The 19944-nt window shown below is 39.8% G+C and overlaps 2 protein-coding genes across 9 annotated transcripts; one reads left to right on the top strand and one right to left on the bottom strand.

Annotated features, from left to right (window-relative positions):
• The first annotated feature begins 1816 nt into the window (after positions 1–1816).
• Positions 1817–5489, top strand: LOC130413067 (cytochrome c oxidase subunit 6B1). The gene is made up of 4 exons (XM_056737999.1): positions 1817–2090; positions 2589–2700; positions 5054–5154; positions 5243–5489. Exons 2-4 carry the CDS (start codon positions 2595–2597, stop codon positions 5294–5296), a joined length of 261 nt encoding a protein of 86 aa, XP_056593977.1. The 5' UTR covers positions 1817–2090; positions 2589–2594; the 3' UTR covers positions 5297–5489.
• LOC130413034 (katanin-interacting protein) lies at positions 5274–19912 on the bottom strand. 8 transcript variants are annotated; one of them, XR_008905440.1, is made up of 28 exons: positions 19813–19912; positions 18763–18848; positions 18160–18329; positions 17990–18087; positions 17724–17825; positions 17037–17126; positions 16727–16946; positions 16524–16640; positions 16225–16379; positions 16050–16123; positions 15806–15908; positions 14946–15155; positions 14718–14855; positions 12783–13659; positions 11953–12669; positions 11667–11875; positions 11495–11573; positions 11218–11395; positions 10950–11115; positions 10343–10521; positions 10160–10224; positions 9881–9991; positions 9511–9641; positions 9267–9368; positions 8759–8919; positions 8315–8400; positions 6421–8210; positions 5274–5405 (listed from the first exon to the last, which is right to left on the bottom strand). XR_008905440.1 is itself a non-coding variant. In XM_056737936.1 (28 exons), the coding sequence occupies exons 3-28, from the start codon at positions 18736–18738 to the stop codon at positions 8152–8154; spliced, it is 4611 nt and encodes a 1536-aa protein (XP_056593914.1). In that variant the 5' UTR covers positions 18739–18848; positions 19165–19201; positions 19813–19886; the 3' UTR covers positions 6135–8151. The 8 variants fall into 8 exon arrangements, 5 of the variants coding, with proteins under 5 accessions (XP_056593914.1, XP_056593910.1, XP_056593911.1 ...); XR_008905441.1 differs by having other exon boundaries at positions 5344–5405; positions 8037–8210; XM_056737936.1 differs by lacking the exon at positions 5274–5405 and adding an exon at positions 19165–19201 and having other exon boundaries at positions 6135–8210; positions 18725–18848; positions 19813–19886.
• Between the last annotated feature and the right edge of the window lie 32 nt (positions 19913–19944).

Here is a 19944-nt window from a genome sequence, read left to right as displayed (position 1 = left end):
ATTATTTTCAAATTTCCCACTTGCAAAGCTTAATTGTTTAGCTTTTACTTTTTATTTATTTACAGAGCACTGCACTATTATTGGCACCCTTGGTAAATAGATTTTTTTTTCTCGAATACACCCTGCCACAATTATTTGCACCCGGGAAATTCTATGATTCTATTATTTGCACCTAGTAAAATATCGTCAGTTATGACATCTTGTTTCACAGGAGAATAATATTAAGTAACAAAAAGCCCAAACCCGCTTAATAATTCATCACAATGGGTAAAACTAACGACTATAGTTCTGATTTGCAGAAAAATATTGTTGAGTTACATAAATTAGAAATTGCATTTGGAAATGGTTGAAATAATAAAAATGTCAATTTCCAACAGGGCAACAATTAAGAAGTCTTAATGGTCTGGAGATGTTGCAAATCTGCCTGAAAGACAATGTGTGTCTATATGTGACCCTGGATCACAAAACCAGTCTTAGGTAGCACAGAAACATTTTTAGAAAAAGACAAAAATACATTGTATGGGTCAAATATATTGATTTTTCTTTTATGGCAAAAATCATCAGAATATAAAGATCATGTTCCATGAATATATTTTGTACATTTCCTATACCTTAAATATATAAAAACTTGATTTTTGTAAATGGATGGCCTCCCACAGTGCCAGTAGTGAACAATTTCATAGGCAATTTTCTCAATATTCCTGAGTTTTAAACGGTTGTATCTCAACCAGATATTGTCATATTCTAACAACTCTTACATCAATAGAAAGCTTATTTATTCAGCTTTCAGATTATTTATACATTGCTTTCGAAAAATTGACCCATAAAACTGGTTTTGTTGTCCAGGGTCACATATGGTCTATATTGTAATAATATTTTGAGTGACCAAAGAATTTTCAATTATCACAGATGAAGAATTGCAGAAATTTGTTGAAGTGTAGTGTCAAAAAAACTAACACTCCATCACCACAAGTTGTTTGGGACACTTGTCAAGAAACAAATCTTCTGCTCTCATGCAAAAATAAGCTCCACCATATTAATCTGCCATACTGAAACTTCAAATAGCACTGGGGTCTACATGGCCATATGAAATGAAAACGTTTTTTGGTAGCAATAACACAAGATTTGCTCCAGACAGGGATACAAAAGTGCCCCATGTCCAGATCTTCATTGTTGTGGACAACTTACTTTTATACCAGAGGTTCTGGACATCTGATCAAGATATACCATCAAATTGTTTTCCTTCAATGAAATGTTTGATTTTTTTTAATAAAAGATCAGAACAATGCAGAATTCTTTCTTAAAGCCTTCTTTGCACATATTTAGCAAGGGTGCCAATAATAGTATAGGGCAATGAAGCTAAAATAACTAGTAACATTTTATTAATAATATGTGACACCAGCCCCTCCCCCGTAAAGAGCAGATGTCAGTCACTTTCCATTTCAAAACTTTCCTTTACTTGCATGCACATCTAAAAAAAAACAATGAGCGCATTCTCTGAATGTTCTTTTGACCATGTCGACTTTGCGCAGTCTGTTTGAAAAATGTACACTGGACCTGCTGAGACAGATCAAGGCACGTAAATCATGTTAGAATTAATAAAAATGTAAACAAATGCATGTTTACATATACTTCATATAACATACTTCATATCCCATATATGCCTACGTTCAAAGTATAAGATGCCGAAATAAAATGTCTGTGAGGAGGATATGTTGAATTTTAAAAGAACATTTTCCCAGTTGTTTTTCAATCTGCTATAGGTAAATATTAACCTGCTGTTGTAAAACACACCTAGATTTTCCGGATATGATCATTTGCACTGTTTTATTCATTACATTTACGCACAAAACACATTGAACAGATTTTATAGATTTAATAATTTTCTCCATTATTTTATTCTTTGTGTACACATTCATATATGCACATGGGCGCATCCCTATCTTATCGCATCTCGGTCGTTTCAATGTGATCTGCGTCCGCCATACCGTACGTAAAGAACTGCACGCCAGCCCTCAGCACAGACCAAGTGGATGTGGATGGTCTGATACTGAACAAAGTCACTTTCAACCGACAGTCACCCCAGAGAGGTAAAACACACATTATAGTGCATTTATTTGAATGCACGCGATTGTAAAAGGGCTTTATTGAAATGTTTAATACAATTATTGTTACTTCGGATATCAATTAGAAAAACGACAGGAGGATATACCTCATCATATACAATGTTTCAGTATTATACACAATATTACAAACGTTTTTCGTTGCATCTATAAAAAATAATATTTTTGTAATACATAGCCTACGTGTAACGCTTTATTTGTCATAGCTTCCGTATCCTTCAGATAGATATATTCTACAAATATAAATAGATGAATTTGTGCTAAAATGAACAATATTATGTACATGTTAGAGTAGATTTTTAGAATGTATATGCTATATCCTAATAAGGTGTAAATCATTCACCTGTAGGCCTAGTGTTTTAGTTCAGGGTGCATTTATTTCATATCGTTTGGTGTCTATATGAGCGTTGTTTATGTGTTAAATGTATACAAAAGTTTTCATGGGTATGTGGATGTATATTAAAGGAAACAATGGCCGAAGACATCCAGCAGAAACTGGAGAAGTACCGCACAGCGCCGTTTGACGCGCGCTTCCCCAACCAGAACCAGACCAGAAACTGCTGGCAGAATTACCTGGGTCAGTCCCATATGCATTCTTTAAAAACATCATTAATTCAGCAAGTATTCATGTGGATCTATTGGGTTATATAAAATAATGTGTAGTGAGTCAACTCTTTCCTTATCTGGTCTGTCTCAGGGATATTCAAATACAGCTCCAAGAGGTCCGGTCTTTATATTTTCTTATAAAACATATATATATATATATATATATATATATATATATATATATATATATATATATATATATATATATATGATGTGGTCATATTTTATCAGGCCATCTATTTTAAATTATCCACAGTAGGCCTATATGTATTGTTGGGTCTGTGGCCAGAGGGCAGTGGTTCCCAAATGGGGGTACTGCAGGGGTACGTTAAAGAAAATGAAATTTAGGAATAAATAATGAAAATCAATAAGTCAATAAATTATGATAATAGTATTGTTATATGAAATGAGGACTACACAAATATTCATAAAAAATTAATTCATACATTTAAAACGCATTTCAATTTTTAAGAGTTATTTTTTGGGACCCAGACCCGGAATCAGGAGCAGTGTCTGGTTGCGAAATAATGCAAGTTAGGAGAGGTTGCGGTTAAATGTTGAAGAAATGTTGATTTTCCTGAACTGAAAAACACTGATTAACCTTTAACTGTTATGCATAATGCTTAAGAGATTTACATAGTTGCGTAAAGCTACATACAGAAATGTTTATCAGCAATAAACCTGCTTGGGGGCATCAGATATAATAACTGTCTGACTCTCATTTCAATGTATTTTAATGCAAAATGTTGCGGTCTGGTCAAGGGATACTTGGCTTGAAAAAATCATAAAAGGGGTACTTAAGCAAAAAAGGTTTGAGAACCACTGGGCTATAGGGAAATGCCCTCTTAATAGAAGTCTGATAATTCATATTTTGGAAAAAAGAAAAAACATACAGACAACAAATGGAATATAACAATTTAAATGCTCTCATTATAAACAGAAAACGAATTACTTACTAAATTATACAGGGTCACACATGTTTACTGATCAATAATGCTAATGCTAAACGTTATGGTTATTACAAATATCACAAATCTGGTCGATAGGTTGGAGACATACAGCAAACAGTAAACAGACTGACTGATACAATAACTTTAAAATAGTGGCATTTTCTTTATTGTTGTGTGTCCGTTGTGTGTTGTGTGTGCCTGCTCTGCGTGTCTGGTCTACCGCTGTTAAACGATCTGCTGCTCTTCATGCGGCCTAGAGAGAAGCAGCGCGCGCGGAGCGAAAAGGGTTCAAATGAAGCGCGATTGGCTCTAGATAAAGATATTAGAGTATATAGCGGCAAAAGACCAATTACATAAATGTTCCTGACAGCGCGTGTGATGTGATTCTCCGTTGTGCAGACGCGCGGCTCAATTTAAACAACCGAAATAGTCAAATGTTTTTAATAGGGCTGTCAAAAGATTAATCGCGATTAATCGCATTCAGAATAAAAGTTTGTGTTACCATAATATACATCGGTGTGCTATGCATTATTATTTTGTATTTATTAACACATACACATCCATGCATATATTTAGGAAAAGTCAAAAACTATGAAACATTTATATATAATTTAAATTTTTGGTAAATATAAATAAATACATGTAAATATTTCCAAAATATGTATACATGTGTATGTGTTTGTATTTATAAAATTATAATTAATATGCAGAGTACTAGACATAAAGGCCTATTATGTAAACACAAAATTTTATACTGGATTCGATTAATCGTGATTAATCTTTTTAGATTAGATTAGATTCAACTTTATTGTCATTACACATATACAAGTACAGTGTAACGAAATGTAGTTTAGGTCTAACCAGAAGTGCAATTAGCAAGTGCAGGATATACAGGGTGAATAAATACAGAATACAGAATACAATATTAGGAAAACAATCTTTTGACAGCCCTAGTTTTAAATGGTTTAGGCTATGTCTGGCGGTTCTGATGAAACGAAGCAAATGTTCGCCAATTGAGGATGACCGATCTATCTGTTGATGTATCTGAGAATCTGACTCACTTAATGGGCCAGTTCATTCAAAAATCAAAATCCTGTCATCGTTTATTTCACCTCATATGGTTTAAAACCTGTATGCAACTCTTTCTTCAGTCACTCTTTCTTCAACACAAAAGAATATATTTTGAAAAATGTCTCTGTGGTTTCTTGTTCATACAATCGAAGTCAATGGGGTTCCGTGTTGTTCGGTTATCAACATTCTTCAAAATGTGTTTTGCAGAAGAAAGAAATAAAATAAGAGAGAGTAAATAATACTTTGTGTGCCATCAGCTCCACATGCACCCATATTTCATTTTTGAAAAATATTCTTTTGCAGATCTTCATCGATGCCAAAAAGCTCTGGATGCCAAAGGTGTTGACACAGCCCCCTGTGAATGGTACAGACGAGTCTACAAGTCTCTCTGCCCTATTTCCTGGGTAAATATTTCCTTCTTTCCTATTTACTTTCCAAGCAGCAGAAATTTGAAAATGGTCATTACACAAAATATTTTTTTGTGATGCTCAGATTGAGAAGTGGGACACGCAGATGGATGAGGGAACGTTCCCCGGCAAGATCTGAACATCCTCGTCTCCAAAACCCCTGCATCAGAGGGACCGGAACGCGTGTGTCTGTGATCTCCAGCTGAGCAGGGCCTGACCAATGTCTGTTTAAAAACGCACCTATCCAGCTGGAGGAAGAGAGACATGATTACTGTCATTCCTTATAAAAAAGTGTTGCAGAGTCTGCATTAAACTCAGGCATGGTAATGTGATTCAGATGTGTTGTCTTTCATTGTCAACAGTAATTACGTGTCGCAGGTTCTTCATTTATCGTCTCAAACCAGCACTTCCAGTTTGACTAACACAAATCACATTCACAGGGTAACCAAAGTTCAATAAATACCTGAAATACCTATATATATATATACCTAATATCTGAACACATAAATTGAAGAATTTTAGAAGTTCAAGTGTGTGTTTATGAGTTTGCAGTGATGCAACAAAAACTAGATAATAATAATAAAAAAAATGACTGTTAGTGCGCTGCAATTCAGCATTAATCAGAGGCGGACAGAGTACACAGCTTCATTACTTGAGTAAAAGTACAGATACCCCTTGCTAAATTTTACTCAAGAACAAGTAAAAGTACTACAGTCAGATGTCTACTTAAGTAAAAGTACTGAAGTACTTGTTTTTAAAAGTAATTGAGTATCAAGAGTACAAGAGTACATTTTCTAAATATTGCATTACTACTGCCACACTGCTTACATTTATGTACAGAAACATCCTACATGGAGTTATACATTTTTTTAATGTTAATACCTTGGAGAATGTAAAAGGAATTGAAAGTAAAATCAAGTCATTTTCATCTTTTACCATGTTGCTTTATTTAACATTTATAAAACATGTGTGACAACTCTGTGTGTGTGTGTGTGTGTGTGTGTGCGTACTGTACTTCAATTCAATCAAATGTCATGAAGTCCTTGTTCAACTTGAGGTGAAGTTGGTTCTCAAAATTCTGTGAATGAATTGATCCCCTCCTTGGGGTGAAAAGCAAACCTGCTATGCTAAAAAGCCTTTCACACGCTGCTGAAGCTGGCAGGGCTGTGTTGAGCTTTAGTGAGAGGTTATGCACAGCTGGATAGGGGGCCAGTGTATTCACTCCTTCAGCTGTCGAGACTAGGTATCCATCAAGTTGCTTACTTATCTCATGGGAATGCGTCTGCTTTACATTGGAGAAGAAGTCATCTTCATCAGAAGAGGTTGATGTGGTATCAGGAGACCAAAGACCTTCATCGTGTTCTGGCAGATGTTCCTTTTTTTAACTAAGGCCTTGATTAGAAACACAGAATCACACAAACAAACACATATTGTTGTTATTATTACTCTGTAAGTAAACAACTGCATAGAATCATTGTTGGATGAAGTCGTTTGACCTACATTATAACGAGTCATTAATGTCTTTTAATTTATATGTTTCATATAATAGAACCGAAGCTATAGATTGTGAATTTAAACATTTCTCGTTTACCAGCGGCAAACGTCATGAGGACTAGCCGAGGTAAGGCTGTTCCAGGCGGGTGACATGAGCGCTGAGCGCCCGGTGATCGTTGGATCTCAATGTATAGATCTCACAAACCAAAAACGTCAGATCAAAATATAAAATAGGTGCTATCTTTATAAATAAACCACAGATTTGAGCTTTAAAAAACGACATTCTTGACTTATTTCAATGTACGTACCTTGATATGCTTCCACAAGTTGGAGGATGAATTTTTGTAGGCGGTGATGAAGTTATGTTTTGGTAAATAGAGCAAACACTTAAAACGAAAACTATCATTAACTTGTTCAGAAAAATTCAATAGTCTGTCGAGGTGGGGCCACCTTACCGGTTGGCACATTACCGGGATGGACCTGCTGCGTCTTCTTAATCCATCGTCTCTTATCTAAATCTGACCATGGAGTTGACTTTGGCGGAAAGCTGTAGGTGATTGCTGATAGGCTGTCCCAATCAGTGGTGCCTGCACAATCCAATTACGTTTGAGACGGAAACAACAATTTGAAAAAAAAAATGTTTCCTTTTTTTTTTTTTAAAGAAGTAAAGGGTACTTACTGTTATGGATAGAAATGTAGCGGAGTAAAGAGTACAATATATACCTCTCAAATGTACTTGAGTAAAGTCATGAGTATTCCCCAAAAATGATACTCGAGTAAAGTACAGATCCCTCAAAATTGTACTTAAGTACTGTACTCAAGTAAATTTACTCCTTTACTGTCCGGCTCTGGCATTAATTCTCCAGTCATAATTTATGCTTTAGTCCTGATGAGGTTTTTTAATAAAAGGAAAGATTTGTCCAAACAGAATAAAAAATGTCATTATTGTATAACAAAACAGTGACCATTTTTAAAAGGATCTTTGATATTTATTGAAGAATAATATCAGTTGTTTTAATATGAGGTAAATTGGCAGTAGTTGCATAATATTTGGAATATGCAGTGTCTTGAATTAAACTGGCAAAGGAAACATAACTGTTGAAATATTGTTAATATGTTATAACGATGGTTATGATGATGTCTATTTAAAATATTCAGAAGTGGCTGTACAAAACACAAATGACAAATGTAAACCATTATAACCAGTAAAATGTGTCCTGAAATAGTATTATTGAAAGAAGATTATTACTATGCATGGTATTTTCTCCCTTTATACTGAAATAATGCGAGTAAAAAGACACTCTAAAGTAGTCCAGTATTGTACAGTGACTCGAAAACATAAAAAAATCATCAGCATATATACAGAAATATCATACAAAACTTACATACGAACTGGAGTGTGTTGAGGTCACTCAATCTCCTTAATAATTCTCAAAAGGGAGAAATGAAAAATATTTAAAATCTTTTGCGATCTGTGCAGCGTCCGTCTGCCGGGTTCTTTCAGTATCGCCGCTTTCCATGTTTTCGTGCGTCGGTCATGCAGGTTTTGGGCCGCAGAGCTGAAATACAAGAATTTACACATTTATTTGGAGACAAAATTATATTTATAACAATTACTTCTTAAAATATTTTTCCATGTAAACGTGTGGAGTTTGTTGTGCACCTGGGTCAGCTGTTTGTTTCTTCTTGTGCTGGTGAATGATTTGATTTTCATTGGTCAATTTCACATCCTGGTCCTCGACATGCTTGCTATAGCAACAGAAAAAAGGTGAGTTTTACTAAAGAGACACAGACATGTCTGTGTACATGAATACCAAAGTAAACCTGGAAGGTCCATATGGATGATGGTCCTGATGAGGACAACAACTAAGGATCTGTCAATCAATCGCTTCACTTAAACAAGGATTTTAACTTTGCAGGTTACCAGACTGCTCGATTCTGTTTGTATTGGGATTTATTTCATTTTTTGAGAATGGAATTATCTTTCCATGGGTCTGTCAACACCAGCTGTTTGTGTTGTGTTTGTGTATTGAGAGATCTTCAGATATGTGTGTGTTTCTGACAGCATGAACTGAATGTGCGTTACAGTCGTCTGGTTTGCATGTACCTGATAATTCTGCTCTTCTCCCTGTGTGTGACGTTCATGTTGTCTGTGAACAATATGGTGTGATACGGCACAACAGGATCCAGCGTTGGCAGAATCCCTTGTGAAACGTGCTTCACGCACTCCAAAATCCCATTATACACCAACAGATCGTCAACGAGAAGCTAAAAACACACACGCACAAAAATAACATAGCAATGCACATTCAGGTCAAAAGGTCTGATGTATTTCATGAGAAGAAAGTCAGTGAGAGAGAGCCAACGTTCCCATGAGTCCACATGCCCACACGGAGAGTTGTAACACAACGCATTCCTTCCGTTCAGAACGCTTTACTTCCACTGCGTCAAACCATTTAATTTAATTAATTGACACGTGAATGAACTCCATCCAGGGTGTATCCTGCCTTGATGCCCAAAGACTCCTGAGATAGGCGCAGGCTCCCCGTGACCCGAGGTAGTTCGGATAAGCGGTAGAAAATGGATGGATGGACACGTGAATGAAGATATTTTACCCCAAATTCTTTGACTCCTCGCTGTGGTGTTTTGGAGTAGTTCCACAATTTAATCATGGAAACAGTCATAGGCTTGTCAAAGATGACATAGACACAGTTCACCTGAAAGGACAGACAGTATGAGAGAACACAGGCTTTTATGCAAAATGACAATGAAGAGATTCTTTTAAATTGAAAAACAAAGAAATAGAGCGTTTTGGAAAGAAATGATAAGACATGACATGACAAAACGGTTTGTCCTCACCAGTCCGGGCAGCACAGGAGCGAGCCACATGTGTCGTCCATCATGTGCGTTACTGATCAGTTTGTCAGGTGTGCGCACGTCACCACACACATTATCTAAAACATTCACACTGTCTGGGAACGCGGCGATGTCTGAGAGACAAACCATCAAAGAACATAACACAGACAAGCGTACAGCAGAAATGCTAAAAAGAATTTATAAAAGCTAATTTATACTGGTCATACAAACTAACTGTAAAGTTGAATGAATGAGTAGGTCGGCCTTAAAAAAATCAAAATTTTGATATATGCCGTTTGGGTTTGGAGTGAATTGAGGGTAAGGTGAACTAGTCCAGTAAGCACTATTCCATGCGTGTTTTTTAGAAGGATACTGTTGTCACTCAGTACAATCTTCTGGTCATTCTGGTCGTAGAATTCCAGGCCATTGAGACCGATGTAGTACGGGTCACCCCACGTGGTCAACAACTGCAGCTGAAATATGACTAACGCACTTTCAGTTAAAGAAAACAACACATACAGGTGTATCTCTACTGCAGTGTATTTATAATTGAGTAATACATTTGTAAGTCTCAACCTCAGGGGATCAACTGAACTGAACCTCATGCTAATAATCGCACCAAACATGTGTCGTCAGATGTCAGTGAGGATACATCCACAGGGCATTAATGGAGCTTCATAATCCATACTGGCCAATTCATCTCTCCTGACACCAGCCCTGAAAACACACACACGTCTCACTATAAAATCTCTGTAGAAGTTGTGTATTTAATATTTTATTCAGTGTTTTCACAGGCACGTTCTGAATGGAAATACAGTCCAGAATGATTGTGTACCGGTGAGTGTGTGTGTCGGTCTCGATTAATGTTCTGTTATGACTGTCAGACTTCAGATAATCTATGAACAGAATCTCCTGTGCGAAATCAAAGTGACAGTTCCCGGGACCCTTCCGAATGAGAAATCCCTCGACAGGAGAAACACACACCCCATCTAGAAACACCTGAAGAACCTTCACCTGCGAGAACACACGAGGGGGTTATAAAGTCGCTAAAATCAATATGATGTATTGTGCATAAATCATATTTATTTTTTAAAGCCAATATAAATACATATAATAACAAAAACTAGCCAGTTTGTATGTCCACTCACAGTGGAGGTTCCAGCTCTAAAAAAAGTTGTCCACACTTTGCGTTATTTGGTGACCAACACGCAACACCTCATTCTGCTGTCCTTCTGAATCTCCTATCTCCTTATTTCGTGATTTTCATGTTTTTGCAATAAATCATTATTATTAGTCACCCTTTCTGCGTGTCACTGCGTTTTCAAACAAGCAATATCAAACAAAGGATCTTTTTTCCATTTCCTGAAAAACTGTGAATTTGGGGTCTCGGAAGGACAGCAACGATATCACATCTACACATGGAGACGAGATTTAATACTCACGCCCCTGTAAGAGTCTTCAGGAGATTTATTGTAGTTCCATATTCGGAGTCCAGCGATCGTGTGAGGCTGATGGAACCGCACCGTGAGTGTGTGATCATAACCAGATGTGTACGGTATCATCCACATGTGCTTATCATCCGCTGTGATATTCACCCCATCAAACAGCCTGAGACAGAGAGAGAGAGATGCTTCATAAACACCCCCAAACCTGTTTTAATCTTATATATAGTTTGTATATGAGAGACAGAGAGAGACTGGGGTTACTGACTTGTCCAGAGTTCGAAGGTCATTGCTATATTCAGGGAGTTCGTTAAGGTCACGGGGTGATGCTGTTACCATGGAGACATCAACAGGAATACACTCACCCCCTTTATCAACAACCTCCAACCCTGTCAAACCTATATAGTGAGTGTCACCCCATGACATCACCAGATTCAGCTGCAGGTCTACACACACACACACACACACACATATCAGAATTAAGTTTGTGTGATGTATTAATGAAGTTATTATGATTTTTGGGTTTGTGGTTTATTGGTACTTACTGCTGCCTGTATGAACTCCAGATATCTCCTCTGTAGTATCAGCACACGATTCTTCTGCAGGATTCTGATCCGCTCTCATCTGACACAAAACACATCCCACAAAATCAAACCTTTCATGAGTTTTTTTTTCATTGCCTTTTTAACACACACACACACACACACACACACACACCAGAGGACTGTTCTGTCTGAATCCTGCCCGTGTGAAGGGTCTCTCTTCTCCTTCACCATCAGCTGTCTGTGGGCGCTGTAGTTCTTCTTCATCCATACCCGGACCGCCCACGTCCATGTCACCCCCAAACGTGTCGTCAAACTGAGCCATTGCCTCCAGGATTTGATCGTCAGTCGTGAAGAGAATAGTGTCGCCGAATTGATCCAACGCTGCAAAAAACAGGATGTTACTGAAATCAACATTCATGTAGGCAAACATCTGGAGCTCGATCATCCCGTGGTCCTACCTCCTGAGAGAGTTCCAGAAGCTTTGGCAATCTCTCCTTTGAAGATAAAGCTTCCGTCCAGAAGAATCTCCATCTCTCGTGCTCCTCTGAATGAGTGAATCCTGGACTTGTTGTAATTCCAAACACGGATCATCGCTAGGTTACACTTAACACCCAGATCCATTGAGATGACGTGTTTGCGTCCTGGGGTGAACGGAGCTAGCCAGAGGTGCATGTCGTCTTGCGTCCGATGAACGCCGTCTATCAGGTTGGTAATGACGCGCGGGTCTTTCCCGTAGGCCGGGAGAATGTTAATATCCGGCGGGTCGGCCGTGATGTGGACGGGCGCGACCGGCTCGCCGCTGGAGGAGAAAATCTCTATACCGTTGAGCCCGACGTAGTGTCGGTCGCCCCACGTAGATGTGATGTTGATAACGAGATGACGTCCTTGAGGTAGAACCGGGATTTCAAAGTCTTCGTCAGGATCACGGGGGTCATCTTCAGGGTCAGAATCCAGAACAGGTGCAGAGAGCCGACGGGTGGCGACGGGTGTCAGGCGGGACTGCCGCTGGACGAACTCATCGAGAATATCTCCCTCCAGAGCCAAGTTTGAGATTCGGCCTCGCTGACACTGGTTAAATTTGGTTAGTGAGTCCCAAGATTCCATTAAGGGATCGTCCGGTTCACACCAGTGAGGGTTCAGTCTTCTGTTACGGCCGGACGCTGGAACACTTTTCTCTACAGTGACAAACAGAAAGAGAACAACACAATATTTGAATATACTTTCGTACTTCTACATTTACGCAAGGGTTACTACTTGGACAGTATGAGGATTGGGGATGTTTGTGCACCTGTTGTCGTGATGTCACTGCTGAGGTCACCGCTGTAGTTTACTTGTCTTTTGTTTGCAGAACTTCTTCTGCCACTGACGGGTCGCTCCGCCCTCGTGACCTGCTCATCCCACAGATCTAAATCTCGATGCCTCTCTCTGAAGTCTTGTTCCAACTGTGTTTCATGTTTGGCCGCTAAGTTCAACCCCAAATCGGGGTCTAAATCCAATGAGTCTGAGCTGAATTCACCGGATTTCGTCCTATCGATGGGCGCGACTGCCCTGTGACCTGACGCCTGTTTGCAGACACGCACAGGGTTACAGGATATATCGGGTAGCACTGAATGTTTGGGTTCTGTATTCTGAGGTTGGAGCCAGGGTGGAAGCTCCCGCTCCTGACCCCCGTCAGCTCCGTCCGGCACGCTCCGATTCATCGGCTGAAGCCAATGTGGAATCTGACTGGAGGACGGCTGCGTAGTAACGGTCTTCAGCTGTCGTCCTGGAAACTCCTCTGCTGTCCGCTGCGACGACAAAGTGAGGTCCAAAGGGGGCGAGTCTCTATCCAATGAGTCTCTCTGCATGTTGGTCGGAGGGTTAACCGGTCGAGCGGCACTTCTTTCTGATTGGTTGTCTTGATTCGGACTTGTTTCTACTGTAGGGGAAAGTGATTGGCCAGCAATGGACTCTTGAGATATGTCGTCATAGTTATGGGGGTCTTGCAGGGTGTGTCTTGACGACACAGGGCTTGGAGAGGTGCACTCTGGGGGATGTGATTCCTGGAGTTCGACGCAGTTGCTGTAGTCAAAGACCTGATTCCCACAACCCTTCTCCAGCTCCCCCTCAAACACAAGAGTGCTGTTTACATAGACACGCACATCACGAGCCCCCACGTCCAGATCCTGCCGGACGACAAACACAAAGACATTCACAAATAACACAGATATGTGATAGAGAAGTACAAAACCATCTGGTTACTTCTGTAAGCCTAGTCAGAGATTGTTTCAAAAAACATCCACAAACAGTTCAAGAAGAAACAATCGTGCTGACACAATTGTTGTTCCAATGTGTAAACTAGATTGTTTTGTTCTGAAGAAAAGTAACATGTTTTCATCATTTTATAGTCTTCTTGTAGAGCACTACATTGGTCCTGGGGTTGATTCCCAAATCGCAAACATACAGAAACAAATCTTTATCCTGAATGCACTGCAAGTTGCTAAACAGATACAATAACAGATAAAAGCATACTAATAAATTTTTGGATATATTTTGTGTCTGCAAAAATGTACAAATATTATTGTCTGATACAACTGTAAGATTGGTCACATATAATAAAACACCTCTGCTTTTTGAGTTACATGTGATTTATATCTGAACGGTACAGCGATCCTGGCATTAGCAACACAGCCAACAACACAGACTGTGAGAACATGAGAGGTGGTGTTATATCAGCATTATCTGACTGTTCTTTTGACATCAACGACACACACAAACACACTGTACGAGTCACACCCTACCGTTACATCTGTACATCAGTGAATTTTGTGTAAAGAGAAGTAGAGACGTGATCATTCAGGCTTACTGCTGTAGTTCTGTAGACAGTGTGCTGTGAACAGACTGTGTGTGCCGGAGACCGCAGATAAACTCAACTAATCCCTAACGCTAATCTCCAACTGTTCTACACACACACACACACACGCACTCATAAACACATGCGTGTTTACACACACATATGCATACGTGCAAAGATGCATACTCAAGCACACACATACAGACATACTGTACACACGCATACTGTACATACACAAAGGCACACACAAACAAAAGTACACGCAAACATGCACACACACGCATATGCGTACATTTATGTAGGTATTTAACTGAGGACAAACCAGACTATAGTTACATTTGTCTGAATGATTTAATTGTTTTGAGCTGAATCTGGCCCTGATGTACTCACACTGAGACTTCGGTTATAATTCCAGATTTTTATTCTAGAAATGGTGAAATCTGGAGAGCGATCGACATTCCTGATGATGAAATACAGCTGGACGGGCGGGTGAAACGGACACGTCCACATGTGACGCTCTTTTGTTGTCTAAACACACAAAAAAAACTTGATTATTATGAACTAACCGTGTACTTTACCGTCTTCTCCTAAGAATAATGACGTTTACAAAATGCGTACTTTAGTTTTTCCATTGACGAGTGCGGCGAGATTTCCAGGCTGGTCTGTGTTTCGGATGTCCAGGTCGTGTGGAGAGACGAAGAGTTTTTGATTTTGTGGACAGAAGAACTGAATTTCGGTGAGCCCCACCTGACTCGAGTGACCCCAGTTTGACAAGATCTCCATGGTAACGTAAAGGGTTGTCATAACCGGAATGGGTGCTTCTCTCTGCTGTCAATAAAACAGAGAATATATGTTTCATCAATAAAGAGCATCAGGTCACATGACTCTGTAAAGACACCAGGAATCACTATTGGATAACATTAAAGGGGTCATATGGCGCGAATATGTGTTTTTCTGTGACTTTGTGATATGTTGCCACTGCATGTATTAGACACATTAAATTGCAAAAATGAAAGTGTCGGAACAAAAGATGCATTCAATCTAAAAGCGAATGCTCGCCCAGACCTGCCTGAAAAGCCTTGTGTAACCACACCCCCACAAATCTACGTCAGTGGTGGTATGAATTGACTAGCAAGTAAGGTGGGCGCACCTGTCAGTACAATTGAAGAGGAACCTGATGTTCCTAATATGGTAATCATAGCACACCTCGTTTTTCTGATCCATGAGCTTTGTAAAAAATCCGTGCGTTTCAAAGAGGCGGAGCAAAGAGAAGATACAAACATGCACGGTGTGTGGAAAATACAGCGTTTTTGAAGCTTAAATCGTCTATACACTTTGTCTTACATCTAAAACAAACGATAATATTAGTTCTAGCCGAGTCATAGAACCCCTTTGAACAACACAACTTAGTGCCTTTGTGACATCATCCTGAAAAAGAAAAGTCTGAGAAAGATAAGATTACAAAAAGTGTTCCTCACGTTACTCAGAGTAAAGCTCTCATCAGTGGTGTGTGCGCTAGTGAGACCGGACTGATCCTCAACATCAATCCTCTCCAGAGCGTTTAACAAACACTTCTGCTGTCTGAAACATCACGGCGAGAAAGACAGACGGGGAGAGAGAGAGAGAGAGAGAGAGAGAGAGAGAGACAGTTCAATGTTATTGGTGGAGAAAATGTACAGATGTCAACCACTCTGTATGTGTGTGTATGTGTGTGTGTGTTACCTGGGTTCCATGAGAGCGATTCTCTTCATAGCTCTGATGACATGATTGTGACCTTCATTGTCCTCATCCTGCTCCTCATAAACAGATGGACGGATTCAACAGATTTTAGCATAAATCATCCACTTCACAATCATTCTAGCTTTACTGTTATGTCATTTATACATTAAAGCTGTACCGTTGTGTGATGACGTAGTCTGCTGTCTCTTCCGTCCGTGTGTGTGTTTTCTCTCTGCAGGGCCTGAAACACACCGCAGGCTGTCTCTTCTGAATCTCTCTCCTCCTGCACTTTACGAGCTGCAGACAGGGGGCGATCTATACGACTCCATGACCCTACAAGAGAATATAAATCATTTGTGCTTTTTAAAATGTATGTGTGTGTGTGTGTGTGTGTGTGTGACAACAGACTTTGAATGCTTTGTTGAACGTTGTTGTGTCAGGAGGTATGTATTCATTTATAGTGGGTGTCAAGCTCACGTGAAGTGTCGTGTGTAGTCTCAGACGCACTCTCTGTCTGTCTCCTCACAGGGACGGCTTTGGTGGGGATGTACGGCTCAAAGTTTTCTTTTCTTTTAGCCGAGAGAGAACGCTCACCTATTCACACAAAACACGGTTTGAAAAGGAACGAAATAATGACAAGATTGATGCTGGCAGTACCGAGGTACCGTGAGTTTGCTTACCTTGAGTCGAGCGACTAAACTCCAGCATGATGAGGTCACCGTGACTGAGCTGTTTGTTGATTGGCTGATTTGTGGGTTGGACAGGAAGTGTGATGTCAGGGAGGCTGTCACTGCTCTCTTCTCGTTCGATCTGTTCCTCGACCCATTCCTCCTCTGACTCTTCTCCAGCCGAGTCTCGGCTGCTTCGGCCGACACTCACCTCCAGGCTTCTCCGTAAAGCCTAACACACACGCACGGCTTTAATCATTTACTTCCAGGTGAACTAACCCAGCGTGTGTGCTTGTGTTTTGTGACAGTATCTCTGACTTACTTTGACCTGGTCAGGATTCAGAAGAACTCTGTCGACAGTCTCCGGTTCATTGTATGACTTCAGACCCATCGAGCGTCTTTCATGAGGAGACTGACACCGAGAAACACGGAAGCATTATCATTAAACATGTAAAACACATCTGGGCAATTCCAGCGTTATGGACGTGACATAAAAATGTTCAGAGAATGAATTTGTTACGATTATATTCAACCATCTGTTTATATTTACTGAACCCTTTAAGAGTCTAAACATCAAAAAATGTCCTTCTAAGAAAAAAATATATATTTAAAAAAAGACTCATTTTTTGGGAGACAACAAACTTTGTAGGATTTCTGTAAAATAAAATACACAATCATGAAGCAATAATACTTCAATGAATGGAGAAGGGATGTCTCTTTATACAACATAAAACAGTCCTTTATATTCATTTTCAAGTGTCCATTTATGAGGAATATGAAGCGTTATGGATGTGACAATCCTGAAAATGGCTCTTACCTGACTATGAAAAATCATGCAATAAAAATAATGCTTTAGAAATTTGAAGAGAGACCTCAAATGGGTATTTGAACCACCAAATGTTAAAATCGCTGCTGTTACCAAAGTAAAAACCACTGGCAAAAACATTTTTTTCAAGGTCAGGTTGACATTTTCATGGAATTGCCCATCTGGAATTGTGCAGGTGCTCACCTCCATATCCACACTCTCAAACGGCTCAAAGTCATCTGAATATTTGTGTTCTGGTGAAATCTTCACTTTATTTCCAGTCTCAGTGCGTATGTACATTGATTCCTACAGGTGTGCGCAAACAGAAGAGGAGAAAACAAGATTTATAATTAACTCAAATTACTCCCAGAATCTGGTTGCTAGGATGATCCATGAGGTTGCCTTCACATCCATGATGCTCTGGTCTTTAATTTTATAACGCCATCAAGAGTATTGTGATATGCGTGTACCTGCAACCATTGTCGTCTGTGCGTTTTCTCAGGTGCTGTGTGACTCCTTTGTTTCTGTGGATCCGACTCACAGTTCTCTCTGCTCAATCTGGAGGAATCTAGAGGAACACAAGGAATTTATCTCTAGCAGCAGGTCCCCGTCAGTTTATGGGTATGTGTCGGCTGTTTACCTGCGGTCCGTGTGCTCCTGTGTGTGTTTGGAGGGGGCGCTGCGGTGGGCCGAAGAGTTCTTCTGCTGGAGCTGCTCACGTGAGCGCCGTTGATGTAGAGATTAAAGCCCTGCTCCAGGAGCTCCAGCTCCTCCTGCCGGGGGTCTTTCTTCTGCAGTCGCCTCAGAGCCCTGACATGAGATGAACATACATAAAAACTGAACAGATTTCTTCGGTTTTCTCCAAACAAACATCTTGTGCCTTACATGTGCCTCAATGCATAGTTCGGCTTTCCAAAACCGTAACCAACACCCTAGAGAGATCACACGCTGTCTCATATGAAGCCATTAACAGCCGCTGGGTTTAAAGGGTACACGCCACTTAATGTCACTCAATTCCTCTGTCCAATTAAAGCGCACCGTTAGAATTTCACTCCACTGTATTTTCAGCCAATCAGAGCATCTCATTAGTGTCTTCAATATTACAGAACGTCACATGGACGGGGAGCGTCTGCACACGTCTGTAACAGTAGCCTGAGATTCAGCCTGAGCTCAGGCACACTTAACCTATTTTTGTGTTATCTGACCTGTGTTTGTACATTTGTGTCGGGGTGTCTCATCCAACCTGTTTTTCTGCTGCAGGCTGATTAAATATTCATCCAGTTTTTCCTCGGTGGAGGAGCATTTCCCCCCCCTGCTCCTCCTGAGCTCCTGCCACAGAGAGAACGCAAACTCAGTGACCTCCATATCACAAGAATGACTGGGATGATTATGATACACAAAATTGCACAGATAGACAAGTGTTACAGGAGGGAGACAGATGTGATAAGATGTGAGACGACAGAACAACGTTAAATATCAAAGGGACAGATGATATACAGTTATGTGAGAGAGAGAGAGAGAGAGAGAGAGAGAGACAGAGACAGAGAGAGAGGGAGAGAGAGAGGGAGAGAGAGAGAGAGAGAGAGAGAGAGAGAGAGAGAGAGAGAGAGTCAGACAGACATGAAGCAGACAGGTCAAGTCTTACAGATTCTGAGATGTTTTTCAATCCCAGCACCTGGACACTAGAGACGAGATTAGAAAAGGAAAAAAAGAGCAGAAATAAAAGAAATTGCTAGTGTGTAAGCGACAAACTTCATTATGGATCAAATCTGGATGTAAAGGGCAACATTTCAAAACACATGGCATGTGTTTCTGTCAGGTGATAACAGTATGACAGTTTATCACACGTAGCAACAAACTGACGTATAATATTAATAAATAACTTGCCAAACTTGAAAATGCCCTAAAAACAATTTGCATTTAACACAGGCAACCAGATATTAACACATTCACAGCTTTAGCTATTCAACTCAATGCTTATTGGAAAAAGGGCAACAATCGTATTCAACAAAACTTCCATTCTACACACTGAGATTTATTACACTTATACATACTTAGAAAACAATAACTGAAAACAAGTGACTAAAGCAATCAAACATGTTATAGTTTAGATTAGAATGACGTAACGTTATTAATTTAATCAGATGTTCACATGCTGAAACTAGCCTCTCTGCTAACAGCACATTAGCTCGCTCCGCTACTGAACTCTTAACACACAATCACTCTATCCGCATCAGTATTCTTTATAAACAGATCAAATAAACGTGCTGGATAATAAAAGCTTTAGACTCACAGTCCATGACATTTCTGTGCTCAAATCGCTCTTCTGCTTACTCCGGTCTCTCTGTGTTGTTGCGCTCAGTGACGGCTGGTAACCAGGTACGACGTCGACCAATCACAACGTGTTGTCAAACTAAAGCCTCTG

The sequence above is a fragment of the Triplophysa dalaica genome, chromosome 23 (genome assembly GCF_015846415.1).
Source record: "Triplophysa dalaica isolate WHDGS20190420 chromosome 23, ASM1584641v1, whole genome shotgun sequence".
NCBI lineage: Eukaryota > Metazoa > Chordata > Actinopteri > Cypriniformes > Nemacheilidae > Triplophysa > Triplophysa dalaica.
This window is presented reverse-complemented; position numbering and strand designations above follow the sequence as displayed.

Excerpts from the sequence above, each read along its gene's own strand:
- LOC130413067 (XM_056737999.1), top strand. The coding sequence starts at position 2,595 with ATGGCCGAAGACATCCAGCAGAAACTGGAGAAGTACCGCACAGCGCCG. Across the intron at positions 2,701-5,053 it reads CTGCTGGCAGAATTACCTGG|ATCTTCATCGATGCCAAAAA; the intron begins GTCAGTCCCATA and ends ATTCTTTTGCAG. Across the intron at positions 5,155-5,242 it reads CTCTCTGCCCTATTTCCTGG|ATTGAGAAGTGGGACACGCA; the intron begins GTAAATATTTCC and ends TGTGATGCTCAG.
- LOC130413034 (XM_056737932.1), bottom strand. Across the intron at positions 18,330-18,762 it reads AGCCTGCAGCAGAAAAACAG|GGCTCTGAGGCGACTGCAGA; the intron begins GTTGGATGAGAC and ends ATCTCATGTCAG. Across the intron at positions 9,992-10,159 it reads TCCATTAATGCCCTGTGGAT|TCATATTTCAGCTGCAGTTG; the intron begins GTATCCTCACTG and ends AAAGTGCGTTAG.